The 15,029-nt window shown below is 56.5% G+C and overlaps 1 protein-coding gene and 1 pseudogene across 2 annotated transcripts; both read left to right on the forward strand.

Moving 5' to 3' along the window:
• Positions 1–1,800: 1,800 nt before the first annotated feature.
• On the forward strand, positions 1,801–3,902 carry LOC102535598 (arginine-fifty homeobox-like; annotated as a pseudogene).
• Positions 3,903–5,581: 1,679 nt separating this feature from the next.
• RTP5 (receptor transporter protein 5 (putative)) lies at positions 5,582–8,914 on the forward strand. Of its 2 annotated transcripts, none has more exons than XM_006209209.4 (2): positions 5,582–5,761; positions 7,496–8,914. In XM_006209209.4, exons 1-2 carry the CDS (start codon positions 5,610–5,612, stop codon positions 8,844–8,846), a joined length of 1,503 nt encoding a protein of 500 aa, XP_006209271.1. In that variant the 5' UTR covers positions 5,582–5,609; the 3' UTR covers positions 8,847–8,914. The 2 variants fall into 2 exon arrangements, with proteins under 2 accessions (XP_006209271.1, XP_031531831.1); XM_031675971.2 differs by lacking the exon at positions 5,582–5,761 and adding an exon at positions 7,285–7,338.
• The last annotated feature ends 6,115 nt before the right edge of the window (positions 8,915–15,029 follow it).

Raw genomic sequence — 15,029 nt, forward strand, 5'->3', positions numbered from 1 at the left:
CCGGCCCTGATCCCTGTTTTTCCCCTTCTGGGGCTGGGAGAGGTGCTCCCTCGCTTGGCTGCAGCTGGGCGGGACGCTGGAGAGAGGAGCTAGGGACAATGGGGACAGCCTTTAGGAAGAGACCCGGCTGGACAGAGGCACAGCCCCAGCTACTGGCCAGGACCACCCTCCTCCCTTCCCTAGCCTGCCTGCAGCCCCTGGACACACCCCTGGACGGCATACCAGGGATCAGTACCCCCAGGGGCCACAGGGCCGGGGTCTGGGGAGACGCCCCAAGTTCCTGGAGCTGCACCCCCTCTGCCGAGGTTTTTGGGGCAGGAGTGAGCACAGCATATGCTCTCTAATTGTCTGTCTGTCCTTCTGTCTCAACCTCTCTCCCACACAGACACTCAGGATGGGGTCCTGTTGATGCAGCAAAGCTGTCCAGTCAGCTGGCCGGCCTCATGCTGGACCCTGCCACTCCCCCGCTGTGCCGTCCTGCCTCCCAGCCCAAAGCTGGGGGTTCCTGGCCCAGTGTCACAGGGAGGAGCTTGGGGGGAGCAGCTAGGCTGGGAGGGGCACCCACTCTGCAGGAGACAGTGGGCGTGGCTCACTCCTGGCAGTGGGGGCTCCGCCCTCCCCAAAGCGGGGCTCCGAGGGTGGAGAGTCAGAAGGTGAGTGTGAGTGAGCAGGGCCAGAGGAGGGGGTCCTCTGGGAGGGGCGATTGTGATGACCTGGCCCTGACACACATTCTCCAACCCCATCCCGCCCTGTCCTGAGTCATCAGTGCCTCAGGGAGGCTGGTCCTGGAGCTGAGGGCAGTGGGCAGAGGGCGGAACCCAGACAGAAGGAGATACTACAAGCCTTGTTCTTAGAGCCTGTCCTTGGAGGCACCGGCATCCATGCCCCTGCTCTGAGGGAGGGCCCCTCCCAGCCCCACCTCCAGGCTGGACGTTCACACAGGGGACCCACAGCTCCGGGACACACGCACATTCCGGGAATCATGGAGCCGTGTGTGCCTTCTCCTTACCCAGCGTCTTGCTGGGGAAGAACAGGGGACATTTAATGGCTGACTGATGTGTTCACTGACCTTGTAGGTGGCTTTTGCAGGGGGCTTGGTTCACGGGTTTGGGGAGCAGTTAGATGGGCAGATGGATGGAGGCTGACTTCTGTGCGGTCTGCACTGCCCTTTAGAGGGTCTTTCGGGATAGACTGGAGGACATTCCCTAGTGAAGAAGCAGGGGTGACTGGCTCCTCGCATGTCGTAAGGGTCAGCATTGCCACCAGAGACTGTTTTTGGATGACGGCGGTGAGTCATAACTTCCAGGTGCTCCTGTAAAGTCAGAGACAGGTAGCAGTCCCTGGAGCAAAGGGCCCTGCGCGGTGGGCCTGGCCGACAGGGCTGCGGTCCAGCCTGGGCAGAGTGTGGGTTCCCACACCCAGCGTGGGGTGGGCACAGCTGGGGCTCCTGCGCCTGGAGTAGAGCTGGGAGAGGGAGAGCTCTGTGGGGGCTCCTTGGACTAGGGCAGCCATGTCCCCTCAGCACCTTGCAAGGGCACATGGCAGGACCACATAGGCCCCCACACATGGGCCCCCACACACGGCCCTGGACTGACCAGAAAGTTCAAGACCTTAGAATGGCAACGATCGGCTGGGTGATAACCAACAACTTCCCAGAAAATGGTACCCTAAGATAACAGTGGCAGCTACAGGCTTGTTTCACTCTTGAACAAAAAATCCAGAAGTGAAGACTACTGCCATGTCCTGCCTGCTGTCTCTTGCACACAGTGGGGTGTTGCGCCAGGACCTTGCTTCAGACAGATGTCCGTACCCCTGATGAACAAAATGGCCCAAGAGAACCCCCAGCTAGATCCTTTTATCTATGTGGATGATTCCAGCATGAACTCCTGGGATGATTCACAGATACCAGCTGTTCCTAAGAAGTGGAAGAAGCATCAAGAATGCACCTCATTCACCCAAACACAATGCAACGAGTTGGAGGCCCTGTTTAACTGCAACATGTTTCCAGAGAAAAACATCTCCAGAGAAAACCTGCTTTAAAACTTAACCTACTGAGTGCAACAGTAAAGACTGGGTTCAGGGACTGGCAGTTCAAAACAAGAAGCAGCAGCAACAGAAATCACTGAAGCCATCAGACCAGATCCTTCCAACCAAGAACGTGCCAACAGCATAAGCAAACCCTCGTCGCCCCCACCCCCCCTGCCGGTTTCGGATTTCTGTAGCTCCCTCTCACTTCAGCCCTTAGGCCCTTTCAGTTGGGCAGGGGACTCTATCCTCACTAGGGTTCCTACAAGTGATGTCCAAATTCAAGACCCTCAGTTGGAAAGGCTAGTGGCCTCCGTCTCTGCTTTGTACTCTGACGCCTATGACATAGCCCAAATCACAGAAATGTAGTTTTCCTGATGAGGCAGAGATAGCCAGCTCTTCCTTTCACTCTCAGCATCAGTGTCACTCACCAGAAAGGCCCTGTTGGAATAGAATTCCTCCCTTAGCATCTTTGCTGGTCCAGCTGTAGGTTTATCTCCTGGGCAAGCATGGTTCAGTCTCACAAGCTGGAGCTTTGCAGCCTACAGCCTGAGAGAGCCCAGAATTCCAGAACCCCTCCCGCGGCGTGGTGGACCTTGGGTCTCTCTGATCAACGCACTAGTGCATGTCAGATAGTATAGAAAAACCAGCTTGCGTCTTGTACATGCCTCTTTCCTCTGTCTGCTTCTTAAACCGAGTACCTGGCTTAGTGTCACTTTGATTCCCACGGAGATGTTGTAAAAAGTAGAGTTTTCTCCAGGCATAGCTCAGTACTACACAGCCAGCCCCACAACTCTCCCTGGAAAGGGTCTTTCTAGTCCCTTGGACAGCCGACAGGGCACCAAAATTCCCTCCTCCCAAAACTGTCTTTGACTTTCTGAAAGAAGGCCAGCAGCCTTGGGGCTCATGCACTTTTGATGGGAGCAGGTTATAAACTCATATTTGATTTTCAGTCTTTAGGTCTGGGATTTTCTAAAGGGTATTTTCAGTCAAGATTTAAGGGAAAATCACCATCACTATCAGTTTCACTGTAGTGTAAGTGCATATGTAGCGAGGACTGTAAGAGCTAGCAGAGGAAGAGGTACAGCAGACTTTTGAAGATGAGATGGTCGACAAGGAAAACCAACAAAACCAGTAGTCACACTTTTAGAATCACAGATAAGCACATTTTCCAGCTACATGAATAACCCACAAAATTAATAGCATTTCTCAAAACCAATAATAAAGAAACACATGATAAAGTAAGTACTTATCATGAAAAATATAAAGTATCTAGGAATTAACTGAGAAAATTAAGATCTCTGTACAGAAAACTTAAAACCTTGAATAAAGTTTGTTTATTTGTTTGCTTTAAAAAAAAAAGAAAGAAACCCAGAGGGAGGAGAACTTGAAGTGGCACGGTGATTCCAACCCATCAAGGGTCCAGGGTCTCGCCTTGCTGCTTCCTCAGCACGAGGCTTCCAACCGCAAAGTTGCCTCGTGGTCTAAAGTGGCTGTGGGAGTGCCAGCCATCACCTCTGCACTGGTGAACAGAGAAGGCAGAAGTGGAATGGCAAGAGTAGGACTTTTCTCAGTTACCTGGTCCCATTTCTACGGACTCTTCCCCAAAGCACATCCCAATAATTTCCTGTCGTATCCCATTGTCACGCTGAGCTGCAAGGCAGAAAGATGTCACACAGCTGAAAAGAGACAAAGGGAAGCGGAGACAGTATGACTGACAGGATCCCTGTAGGCTGGACACAGACGAGGAGAGAACCAGGGAACTGGGAGAAGATGAGAAGAAGCTGTTCGGCCTGCAGTTCAGCAAGGCAGTCATGGGGACAGGAGGATCCGGGGAGGATGCTGGCAGTGTCTGTGTGGAGTCCACAGGGAGGTAAGACAGGCCATGGGCAGGGAGTTTGCTCCGTCTTTCTGACAGGGCAATTCACTGTAGACGATGGTTACGCTAAGTTTGCACATTGGGATTTCTAGTGACTCGGGGCATGAATGGGCTGCAGGAAAGACCCTGAAGTCTGTTCCCAGCAGGGGCAGGAGCAGTGCTTCTAGAACCAGAGATGGCTGTCCAGCAGGTGCTGTGGCCCTCAGTCAACAGGGGAACACAGAGCAGGCAGCCCGTCTGTGTGGGCCAGCGGGGTGGCTGGTCCACAGCCATCTGCCAGGGTACTGGGGGGTCCCTGCCACCCAGACGCACGGAGTCCATGACCCTCATTCCAGGAGGGGTGTTCCGGGTTAGGCTTGCTTTCTCCCAAGAGGCTGCCAGATGGCCTGGGGAGACCTACCTTGCCCACTGCCTGCGGGGCCATTTAGGCCATGGGCACTGGGCACTTGCTGGCCACTGGGCAGCTGTCCCTGCCGGCTTCCCTCAGCAGATGTCCTCGTCTCATTTGGTCAGAGTCTTTTCGTCCTGCCACACAAGCTGGCGTTTCATGGCCTGGGGCACATGAGGAGAAACCTACTTCCTGGACACGCGAGCCGGCCAGTTCTGGGGCACTGTCTCAGAGCCGTGCTGCCCAGTGGATGGGGGTGCTGGGCACCACCTCTGGCCCTGGGGCTCCACGCGGCCTGTCCTGATGGTCACCGGAGGGCGGCTTCCGTGGATGTCTGTATCCTGAGCCCCGCCCGCTCTCCTTGGTTCTTTCCTCAAGTCATCTTTCCCCGTCACCCCCAGCTGAGTCCTGGGGCCATGTGGTGAAGCCCACATGAGGAAGACAGTGAGAGGACGCAGAAGGAGGGTCCCTTCTGTGGAAGGCCCAAAGCCACAAAACGGCTGGCTTCAGGTGGTGGAGCTCAGTGGTCCCAGTGGTCCCTGTCGGCCGCCTCTGCGGGGAGGACAGTGCTGCGGTGAGGGGGCTGGGGGGGGGCACAGACAGCTTGGGGTGGGGAACAGCTTCCTTCAGGTGCGGAGCTAAGACCTCATAGTAATTTGGGAAGCTGTGCATTTTGGTTTAAGCATGTTGTACATGTAAATGCTGTACATTACGAGCCAATAAAAAAGTTTGAAAAAGTAAAAACCATGGGAAAACGTGCAGTGAGACATGTTGAAGTTCCTCCCAGCTTTGTCTGTGACGGCACAGGATTAGTACCGCGCTGCTCAGGGTTAGGGGCAAGGCACACAGGCAATACCACAGCTGCAGACTGGAAAAAAATCAGGTATTTACAAGGATGGGGGTCACCATCCATGCTGAGCTCTGGGTGAAAGAAACTACGAGATAATGTGTTTAATATGGTTTCTCATTAGTGAAACATAATTATGAAAATGTATAGTACACATTAGCAGAAAAGCCTGCGAGTGTCAGCACCACGTTGACGACTGTGGACAATTTTTATCGTGTCGTATTTTGTTCTTTATATTTATCTGTTTGTTTTTAATTTTTCCTAAAATAAAAACCGCCTGCTTGCGTAATAAAAAATGTTCAGAAGGATCAGGAAGACAGGCCTGTTTCTCATTTCTCTGAGACAAACCCGGTTGCCGTGGAGACTGGACGTTGTCAAGGCGGCGATTGGCCGGTTTGGGATGCGGTGGGAGCCTGCTGAGAGCCCGGCTGGTGCAGCCGTCAGACTGCACTGCGGAGCACGGCACCAGCATGGACGGGGTGGACGTGTGGGCCAGCACTCTGGCCCAGCTGATGGCCAGGAGGAAGCCCCAGGACACCTGGGAGCTGGTCCCTGAGGAGAACCTGGCCTCTGGGCATGTGGACAGCCGTGGTTTCCAGTACCGACTGAGGGGGCTTTCGAGGTGCGGCTGACCAGGGGTCTCCTGCCTGCGGGGTGGGGTCCTGGGAAGGAAGGGCCCTGGCTGGGTGTGGCCTCCCCTTGGGAGAGGGAGGAGGGGCATGCATCTGCTGGCCCTGGCCCCAACAGGTGGGCGGGTGGGCCAGTGCTCCTTCCCCCTTCTGGGTAGTGGGGGTGTTGGGGGAGCAAAGTCTGTCCAGTGCCTTTCTGCCTGGCTGTGCTGGCCACCTCCAGCCCAATCTGGGCCCTGCCAAGGTGGAGGCTGGCGGGGTCACGGCCACCACCGCAGGGAGGACTATGCTTGTTCACTGCAGCATCTCCTCATTTCCGTGGCAGCACTGATGGCAGGAGCAGGGTGGGCAGGTGCCGGTGGTCACTGCTTGGCCCTGCACTGGACAGGGCCTGAGGGGGATGGGTGGAGGGGGCACGTGCCTGAGAGGAAGGAGGCTGTCCTGGCCTGGGCTGTGGCCAAGTAGGGGCCGAGTGAGGAATCCCAGGGACCACAGGTCATCATGTCAGACTCACTCTTCCTCAACGTGACGACAGATGGCGTCAGTGCCGCAGGGATGGGCCAGACCTGCAGGGGTCCCCCAGGGGCCAGCTGGGAGGGGGCACGGGGGGAGAGGGGGCCTCACAGACTGGTCACTGTGTGGACCCCTCAGGCAGCTGCCCTCTTACATGGACCCCCAGGGTGTCCAGTTGTGCACTGAGGTGCTGGCTGTCTTGGGTGTTAGGAAGTAGCCACCCTCAGTGCATCTGAGAAGCACCTTCAGTCAAACTCTGCTGTTCCCACAGCGCCCTGAAGAGCTGCTCTGAACTGGCTGGACTGGGACCTTGAGCACTGGTTGGTTTTCCGTTTCCTCGAACATGGAAATACCAGCTGGTGGGATGGTCACGGTCACGTGGTGCAGACCTACCTCTCCACGTGCAGCCACTGGCCACGGGCAGTCTTCGACATGCTCGTTAATTAAGTTAAACAAAGTAGGAAGTTCAGTTCCTAAGGCTCTGTGGGTGTCCAGGTGCTCCCTGGCCACTAGCGGCTGGAGGCTGCAGGCTGGCGGCACAGACGTGGAGCAATCCCAGCATCAGGGGACGTTCCACTGGACGGCGCTGGAGAGCTTTCCCAGGGAACGCTTGTGCACCCTCACACTTGGGGCTCCCTCACACACGTGTGTGCCACAGATGGTCACTCATCTCTGGCCTGAGAACCTGGGGGAGGGGTCCACTGCGCGGCTCCGGAGTGGTGCTGGCCCACCTGCTCTCAGACAGCGAGCAAGCCGCAGGCCCATCATCCTGGGACCCCAGCTCCGCACGGCTCTCCCCATGCTTCTCCATCTGCCATGGTCTCCCCATCACCTCCAGCCCATGGGCCGGGGTCCCCAGTTTCTTTCCCCGATCCGCCCCCCCCCCCCCACCGGCTGGCATCACAGGCGCTTTGCTCTTCCTCTCCTCACTGTCCTGATGATGTTTCCTCGGGTCACCAAGCAACAGATGAGCAGCAGACTTGTCAGCAAGCACACAGGCTCGTGCACACCAGGCCAGGCTGTGCCCTGACGGGCTTCGGTGCTGACTGATGAAAAGGTGTCTGCTCTGGGCTTTTTGGGTTATGGGTTGCAGCAAGTGGTGTGCACCTGCATTCTGTCCCTTAGCAGATGGGGCCAGCCTGGGGGAGGGCGTGGGGTACAGGCACAGGGGCCCCCGCCCTCGCTCACCTCCGCCCTCTCGCCTCTCCCCCCAGGCTCCAGTGTGGCCGCTGCCAGTGGGGCTGGTCCTCCGCCCATGTGCACATCCTCTTCCACCTGTGGTGGGACGAGGACAGCCGGCTGGGGCTGGTGAAGATGCGCCTCTGGGGCCAGCAGTGCAGGGTGTGCCCACCAGGCAGAGACACCTGCCAGGTGAGCCTCCTGAACGTGCGGCTCTTCCTCAACAAGCTGGTGCTGTTCATCGTGCAGAAGTGCTACGGGGAGGGCCCCGGCGCCGACCAGTGCCCCGAGATCTGTTTCGGGGAGCGCTGCGAGGCCTGCGACCTGGGGGTCTGCTTCTTCCAGAAGCCCCCAGACCCCGCCTGGGGGCCTGAGGTCAAGAGCCCCAGCGCGGGCAAGGGCAGCACGGCCAGCCCCGCCCCCCTCAACAGCCACCTCGCGGTCGAGCGCTCCAGGGGCTACTCGCCCCGTTCCGTCACCGCCCACCTCTTGGAGGACAGCACCTTCTTCCATGAAGACGAGGACGTTGTCACCGTCCCCTTCTCCCTTGTGCGCAAGGACAAGGGGCCCACGGCTGAACACTCTGGGCAGGCCACCATCGGCAGGGGCTCTCTCTACCTGCCGGCCAGTTCCAAGACCACACCCAAGGGCAGAAGCCTTCCGGTGAACCTAAGAGCCCCCATCTTCCATGGCAAAGGCCCCCTCCTCAGCAGCATCAAGCCCCTGGAGACCACAAACTTCATCTACAAAGGCCAGAGCTGCATGCCCATCCCCGACAAGGACGAGGATGAGGACCCTGAGTGGTCTCTGGGGCACGGCCAGAGCCTCGTCCCTGATGGGGACAGCCCGCAGCTCCTGCCCTATGTGGTCGGCCTCACGAACCATGGAGAGGGCTCCCTCACCTTCCCCTCAGCCTTGGCCGACCTCATCGAGGAGGAGGACAACCCCGCCATCCTTGATGGCTCCCTCACCTTCCCCTTCATCTTTGCCGACCAGAGCAAAGGTGGGCCTTCCTCTGCCTGCAGCACCAAAGGCAAAGGGGAGGATGGCGGCCGCGGCCCCCTTCCAGGGACTAGTGCCCGTGGCTCCCTCGCAACGAGCAGTGGCGCCATCACCATCCCCTACTCAGTCCTTGGCGTCATCCGGCACAAGGGCTCCGGCCCCACGGCCGGTGGCCCTCAAAGTGGCTGTGACCAGAAGCGGAGGCAGCGCAGGTCTGCGCTGGGCAGGTGCCCCCGGGAGGAGGACTTCTGCTGCGTTGAAGGCTGCTGTGTGCCCCGCTTCGACCCCTATGAGGAGGTCTGGATCTGGGTCTCCGTGGCCGCCTGCGTCCTCTGGATACTGTACCTGTACACCGTCAGCCCCGACAGCTCCCCGCGGGGGTGAAGTGTGACACCCCTCCACAGGGCTGCCCAGGCAGCAGCAGAGCAAAGCCACCTCCCCGTTGCCGCCCTGGCCGCCCCCCAGCCGCCCCCTCCCCCCGCCCCTGCTTCCATGTTCTGTGTTCTGTGCTGCGTGTTCTTCTCTTGCTGTGAGTAGTGGTTTAATGATGCTCATGCTGGGATCACGCCCCACGCTGACCGTGTGTGTTCCAGAAACTTTTCTGTATGAGTATCATGCTCCAATCAATAAAAGAAAGTTAACAAGCAGCTACCACACAGCAGTCTCAGGCCTTAAGACAGTGGGAGGTGGGAGGGTGAGGTCAGCGCAAGTGCCGATCCCAGGGTTCCTGGTCCCTGCAGGAGCGTCTCCCCCTGATGGCTTTTGGATTCCTGGACAGGACACCCAGGCCTCCCGCTGCCTTTCCAGCAGAGGCTGTCAGGTGGGGACCAACATCACTGCCATGCGGCCCCTGGGGGTTTGCTGTGAGCCCACCCACTCTGGGAAAAGATGGAAGCCCCTGGAGGTCTGGTTGGTAAGCCTCTCCTTCCCCCAGCCCTCCCAACTCCACATCCAACTTTGTGGAACCCCCAGGGGCTGAGAAGACACCTTCCACGCAGAAAGGAGGCAGGGGGCCGTGGGAGGGGCAGGAGGCCACCAGCTCTTTACCAGACTTTGCTCACAGCGCCCTGGAACACGTACAAGCACGGCACTGCTGTGGTTTAAGAAATGCCATCCGTGCTAGAAGTCAGAAAACCCTCCTGTCACTCACAGCCACACCCTGGACTTCCACCCGAAAGGCTGCGGTGTCTATTTCTAAAGGGCAGGGGTGTTGGGCCTCATGGGTCCCAGGCAGCTGGGGGCATGACAGCGGGCCTGCTGGGTTCGGCCACCCTGTCCCTCCTCTCCAGGCTGAGCCGGCCCCAGAGACCCGGGGCCTGAGACTTGGGTCACCCGGGGTCGGACGGGAGGTTTGGGAAGGCGTGCCTATGGGGAGGGGGAGTGCATGGAGTCCTTCTGGCAGGGCCCTCTGTCCAGCTTGGCCAGGGTGTCTCTGGAAGATTCTTCCCTCAGGCCTGACCTCGAGGTGAGTGTGGAAGCCGGCGGGCGGTGGTTGGGGGTGGTTCCTGCACAGAGGCTGCTGCCTGCGACACGGCGGAGGAGGGCTTCAAGGGGCAGCACCAGGACCACACGTCCCAGCCCGCCTGGTCACGGGGACCTCACCCCACATGACACCAGAACCCCGGAATGTTCCATCCCACGGGGAAAGCCAGACCTGCCCTGAGACATGAGGTGGGAGCCCTCCCTGGACACCATGGGGCCAGGAAGACCCACGCCAGACCCACCAGGTACCCTCCACCCTGGGTGAGACTGTCACCCTTTGGACAGAATCCACTCTCGCACTCTCAGTGTTCTGTCTACACTGGCTGAGGCCCGTATCTGAGAGCAGGGCTGACTCTCCTACCTTGGTTTCTCAGGCTACACTGTAGTGTAAAAGACCTGGGTGGTGTCCATGGTGGGTCGGGAGTTTCCAAGTTAGAGCACAGTTCCAGTTCCTGCATGTGGTCACTGTGTGGACTGGGCAGGCGCCCTCTGCCCTCTGCCGCACCTGGTCACACGTGGGAGGTTCCCCTGCACTGGGCCGGCGCTCTCCGACCTTCCCTGGAGTGGCCTTGTGGGGACTGTCAGGCCCCTTTTGGCATCACCTCTGTCCCTGGCTGTGTTACCGTGTAACCCCTGACAGGGTGAGTATCTCCTTCCCAGCCCCCATCCATGCCCCAGAACTACTTCTTCGTGGTTTCCAACATCTAGATAAGCCAGAGAATCATTTCTCAGATGAAGGCTTTGCCTGGATAGTTTAGACTGGATGCTGCAATAGCTGAGAGTTTCGGTCTGGTCACTGTTCCTGCGGACACCAAACAGGTGTTCAACCCAGGAGCCTGAGCTCAGCCGACTCAGAGGGGCAGAGTCATTCTTGGTCCTCAGGTAGGTCTTGAGAATCTTCTCTGAGCCACCTGCACCAGCTCCTGGCCTCTGGGGATCCCCTGGAGGTCAGCTGGGCCACCCTAGACAGTGATCTGCCCCTCCCCCAACACCACCTGGCTAGGCTGTGGGGTGGGTGGTCCCAGGGCCTCTTGGCCTGGACTCACAGGAGGGTTCTGTGTCTCCCCAGGCCCTGGCGGGCACAGAACACCTTGATCTCACCTCCGCCCCTCCCACTGCCTTCCAGGCCCCCAGTGGGCGCTGGGCCCCTGAGCACTGGGAGAGGGTCTGAGTCACACCGCCCCTCTGGGTCTGCAGGACCACCCACCCTAGGAACCTGCGAGGAGCAGTGTCTCCGTAGGTGGGAACACACAGGAGGACCCCGATTTGGTAAAAGCCAGCGGGAAGCCTAAAGTGTGGGCAGTGCCCAGGCCCTCGAATCAGGGAATGGGGGAAGGGCGCCACCTTGAATTGGCATGGGGAGGGGAGAGGGCACCACTGCAGTCCCCCTGAGCCCCTCCGTGTCCCGGGGACCTCAGCAGGCTCACAGCCCCCTCTCCACCCCCCTTCCCGACCCACCTCCCACCACTGCAGGCGGTGCGGTCCCGGGATCAGGCCCACGCGGCCGCAATGCCCACGCGGCTGCACTGCCCTGCGGGACCTCTGCCCGAGGCCGCGGGGTCCCGGGGTGGCACCCGCCACTGGGCGGCTCAGACCCTCCGGCCGCTGTGGGCGCCGCTCTTCCCCGCCCCCGGCCTGGAGGACCCCCTCTCCCAGGGGCAGTAATCACAGCTACCCTCCCGCTGCGCAGGGACCCTGCCCCACCAGGACCGCCTTCGGAAGGTTGATACCTGGAGCAACGGAGTGGGGGTTCTCCAGCCAGGCGTCTCCTCTCATTGGGCGGGGTTGACGCCAGTCCGCTCCCACCTGGGGACCCCCGGGGGAGACGGCCATGGGGAGAAGGTGGGGGATTGCCTGGTCCTACTACCCGCAGACCTCCTCGCCCTCCTTCCACCCCAGTCCAGTGGATCCCCTCCCCTACTCCCACCCTCGCCCCATCCCTCTGACCCTTCTGCAGGCTCGTTCTAGGGCGCCCCGGCCCCCTCCTCCAGCCCCCAGTCCCCGCCCCCAGCTCCCGGTCCCTCCTCCAGCTCCGGCCCAGCCGCCCTCATTGTCCTGCGGCGCCCTCGTGTGGCCTCGGCCTGGAAGCGCAGTCCTGCGATCTGGGCGCCGCTGCTGTGGACGGCTTCCTTCAAGTCCAGCAAACTCCACTCGCCTTCGCCATCACTAGCATTAGTTCTCATGAATAATTAACTTTAACTGAATTGTCTAATAATTTGTTCATTTAGAATTAAGATTCAGTAATAAGGTGAGAGCTAATGCAATATGCGCTCTTGATCCACCCCCCAACCTCATCCAGGCACCTGGGCTGTTTGAGTCTGGGTCCACCTTCTAGTCCTGGGAGACTTCAGGCCTATGGACACTGGTCAAAGCCCCCAGTCCAGGGCAGCCGACCCCTGAGCCCCTGAGCCCCTGGTGGAGCCTGCATGACCAGGCTGGGCCTAATTAAATCAGTATCATGGCGCAATGGCTACTTTTGTCTGAAAAGTCCCAAGGAGGACTCAAGGAAGACATGTTTTAAATGGAACTACTCTCAGTTCAACCCAAGTTGGAGGACTCAGTATGAACAGCTTCCTAATTTCTTTTTTTCTTTCTCTGCTTTTTTTTTCAGTTTTATCAGGTAGAACTGTTAAAATTTGACTGCACATACACAGTGGATTGCATGTAAATACATATACAGAATATACTGCACGTATTTTTAAAATTTACACATATGTACTGTTCATTGTTTCGAAGAACATTTAGAGATTTAGCTTTTTAAACTTACATAGTTATCAAAGGAATAAAGCCAACCACAAAATAAGAATTAATTCAAAAGATACATACACCCTGCTATTAACAGCAGCATTATTTATAATTGCCAAGATATGGAAGCATAGTAAGTGCACATCAATAGATGAATGGATAAAGAAGGTGCAGCATGTATATGTAATGGAACACAACTCACTCATAAGACAGAAGGATATTTTGCCATTTTCAGCCCTTTGTTCACTTTTTTCCCCCCACTTCAAAACCCAGAATTTTATAACTGGTATAAACATTTCAACTGCATCAAAAAGAACAAAATACCTAGAAATAAACTTAACCAAGGAGGGTACCTATACTCTTAAAACTGTAAAGCATTGATGAAAGAAACTGAAGATGATACAAAGAAACAGAAAGATTTCTTGTGCTCTTGGATTGGAAGAGTCAACATTATCAAAATGGCCATACTACCCAAAGCATCTACAGATCCAGTTGCGACCCCTGTCAAAGTATGGCAGTTTTCACAGAACTAGAACAAATAATTCCGAAATTTATGAGGAACCATAAAACACCCCAAACTGCCAAAGTAATCTTTTATAAGTCTTCCCTCCACTTTCTTCTTTTTGTTCTCTTTGCTTATGGTTTGGTGACTAGAGAAGTTCCCTTAACATTTGTTGTAAAGCTGGTTTGGTGGTGCTTAATGCTTTTAGCTGTTGTTTATCTGTGAAGCTTTTGACTTCTCCATCAAATCTGAATGAGAGCCTTGCTGGATAGAGTATTCTTGATTGTCAGCTTCTTAATTTCTTACCCCCTTGGGAGTGGCCGCAGGGACTCAAGCAGGGGACACAAACCTCTCCTGTCCTCAAGCTGGAGGGAGGGGGCTCACCTGACTGTCAAGGTGCCTGTTTCCAGAGTGGGCTTCAGGGAGACCACACACAGGGCAGGGGAGCTGGAGCTTGCCCTGGACTTAAACCATGCTGTAAACAGAGGCGGTCATCCAGGCTTTGTGATGCCACTTACAGAGCTCAGGCAGAGTGGATTTAGCCTCATTCTTGAAGGCCCTAGGACTTCCTGAATGGTCACTGAGCGCTGGCTTCAACTAAAAGTCACTGGCTGCATTAGCCCCTAACAAGAGAGGTGGCCTTCGAAGTTTGCAGCCAGGTGGAGATGTCTCCTGTCCAGCTACGAAAGTCCTAGATGAAATCCTCTTCCAGTGGAAGGCTGTTTCGTCGACACTGGAAACCTGTTGTTCAGTGTGGCCCCTTCATGAACAACATGTGGGCCTCTGAAGAACTCACTGCAGCTTCTCCATCTACATGGGCTGCTTCCCCTGCACTTCAATGTCCTGGAGAAGCTTCTCTCCTTCAGCCTCATGAATCAACAACCTTTGCTGCCTTCAGACTCTCCTTTTGGGGCCTCCTCACTGTCTCAGCCTTCACAGAATTGAAGAGAGTTGGGGCCTGGCTCTGGGTGAGACTTTGGCTCAGAGAATGTTGTGTGTGGTCTGATCTCTCCAGATACTCAGACTTTCTCCAGATCAGCAATGAGGCTGTTTCTCTTTGTGACGCGTGTGTTCACTGGAGCAGCCCTTTTACTTTCCTTCAAGGACTTTCCCTTTGCAGTCACAGCATGGCTAACTATGTGTCTGGTGAAGGAGGCCTGGCTTTCAACCTGTCTCGGCTTTCAATATGCCTTCCTCACTAAGCTTAGTCGTTTCCAGCTTTTGATTTAAACTGAGAGATGTGTGATTCTTCCTTTCACTTGAACACTTGGAGCTCATTGTAGGGTTATTAATTGACCTAATTTCAATATTGTTGTGTCTCACGGTCTAGGGAGGCCTGTCAAGGGAGCAGTCAGAAGACACACAACATTTATGGACTAATTTCGCCATCTTACATGGTTTGTGATGCCCCAAGACAATTATAACATCGAAGCTCGCTAATCACAGATCACCGTAACACATAAAATAAGAATGAAAAAGTTTGAAGCGTTGAGAATTACCAAAATACAACCCAGACACGAAGTGAGCAAATGCTGTTGGAAAGATGATGCCAACAGACTTGCTCGACACCGGGTCGCCACGGACCTTCCCTCTGTAAAAAGTCCAGCATTTGTGAAGCACAATGAAGCAGGTCTGCCTGTAGCTCGGGACACATTCATTCAACAGACAATGGAGGCCCACCCGCACTGCCCTGCGATGGGCCAGGGATTCTGACTTTCCTGGTGACAGTGTGGCTGCCCGGCTGCAGGGACAGCACAGAAGGGTATGTCCTGTTTCCTTTAAACCCAAGAGAATCATGAAAGTGACACATGCTAGTGGTAGAGAAGGAGGAAAACGGG

The sequence above is a fragment of the Vicugna pacos genome, chromosome 5, assembly GCF_048564905.1.
Source record: "Vicugna pacos chromosome 5, VicPac4, whole genome shotgun sequence".
NCBI lineage: Eukaryota > Metazoa > Chordata > Mammalia > Artiodactyla > Camelidae > Vicugna > Vicugna pacos.

Bases quoted from the DNA above. Each gene is read 5' to 3' on its own strand.
- RTP5 (XM_006209209.4), top strand. From the start codon at position 5,610: ATGGACGGGGTGGACGTGTGGGCCAGCACTCTGGCCCAGCTGATGGCC. The intron at 5,762-7,495 runs GTGCGGCTGACC...CTCTCCCCCCAG, and splicing joins CGACTGAGGGGGCTTTCGAG to GCTCCAGTGTGGCCGCTGCC.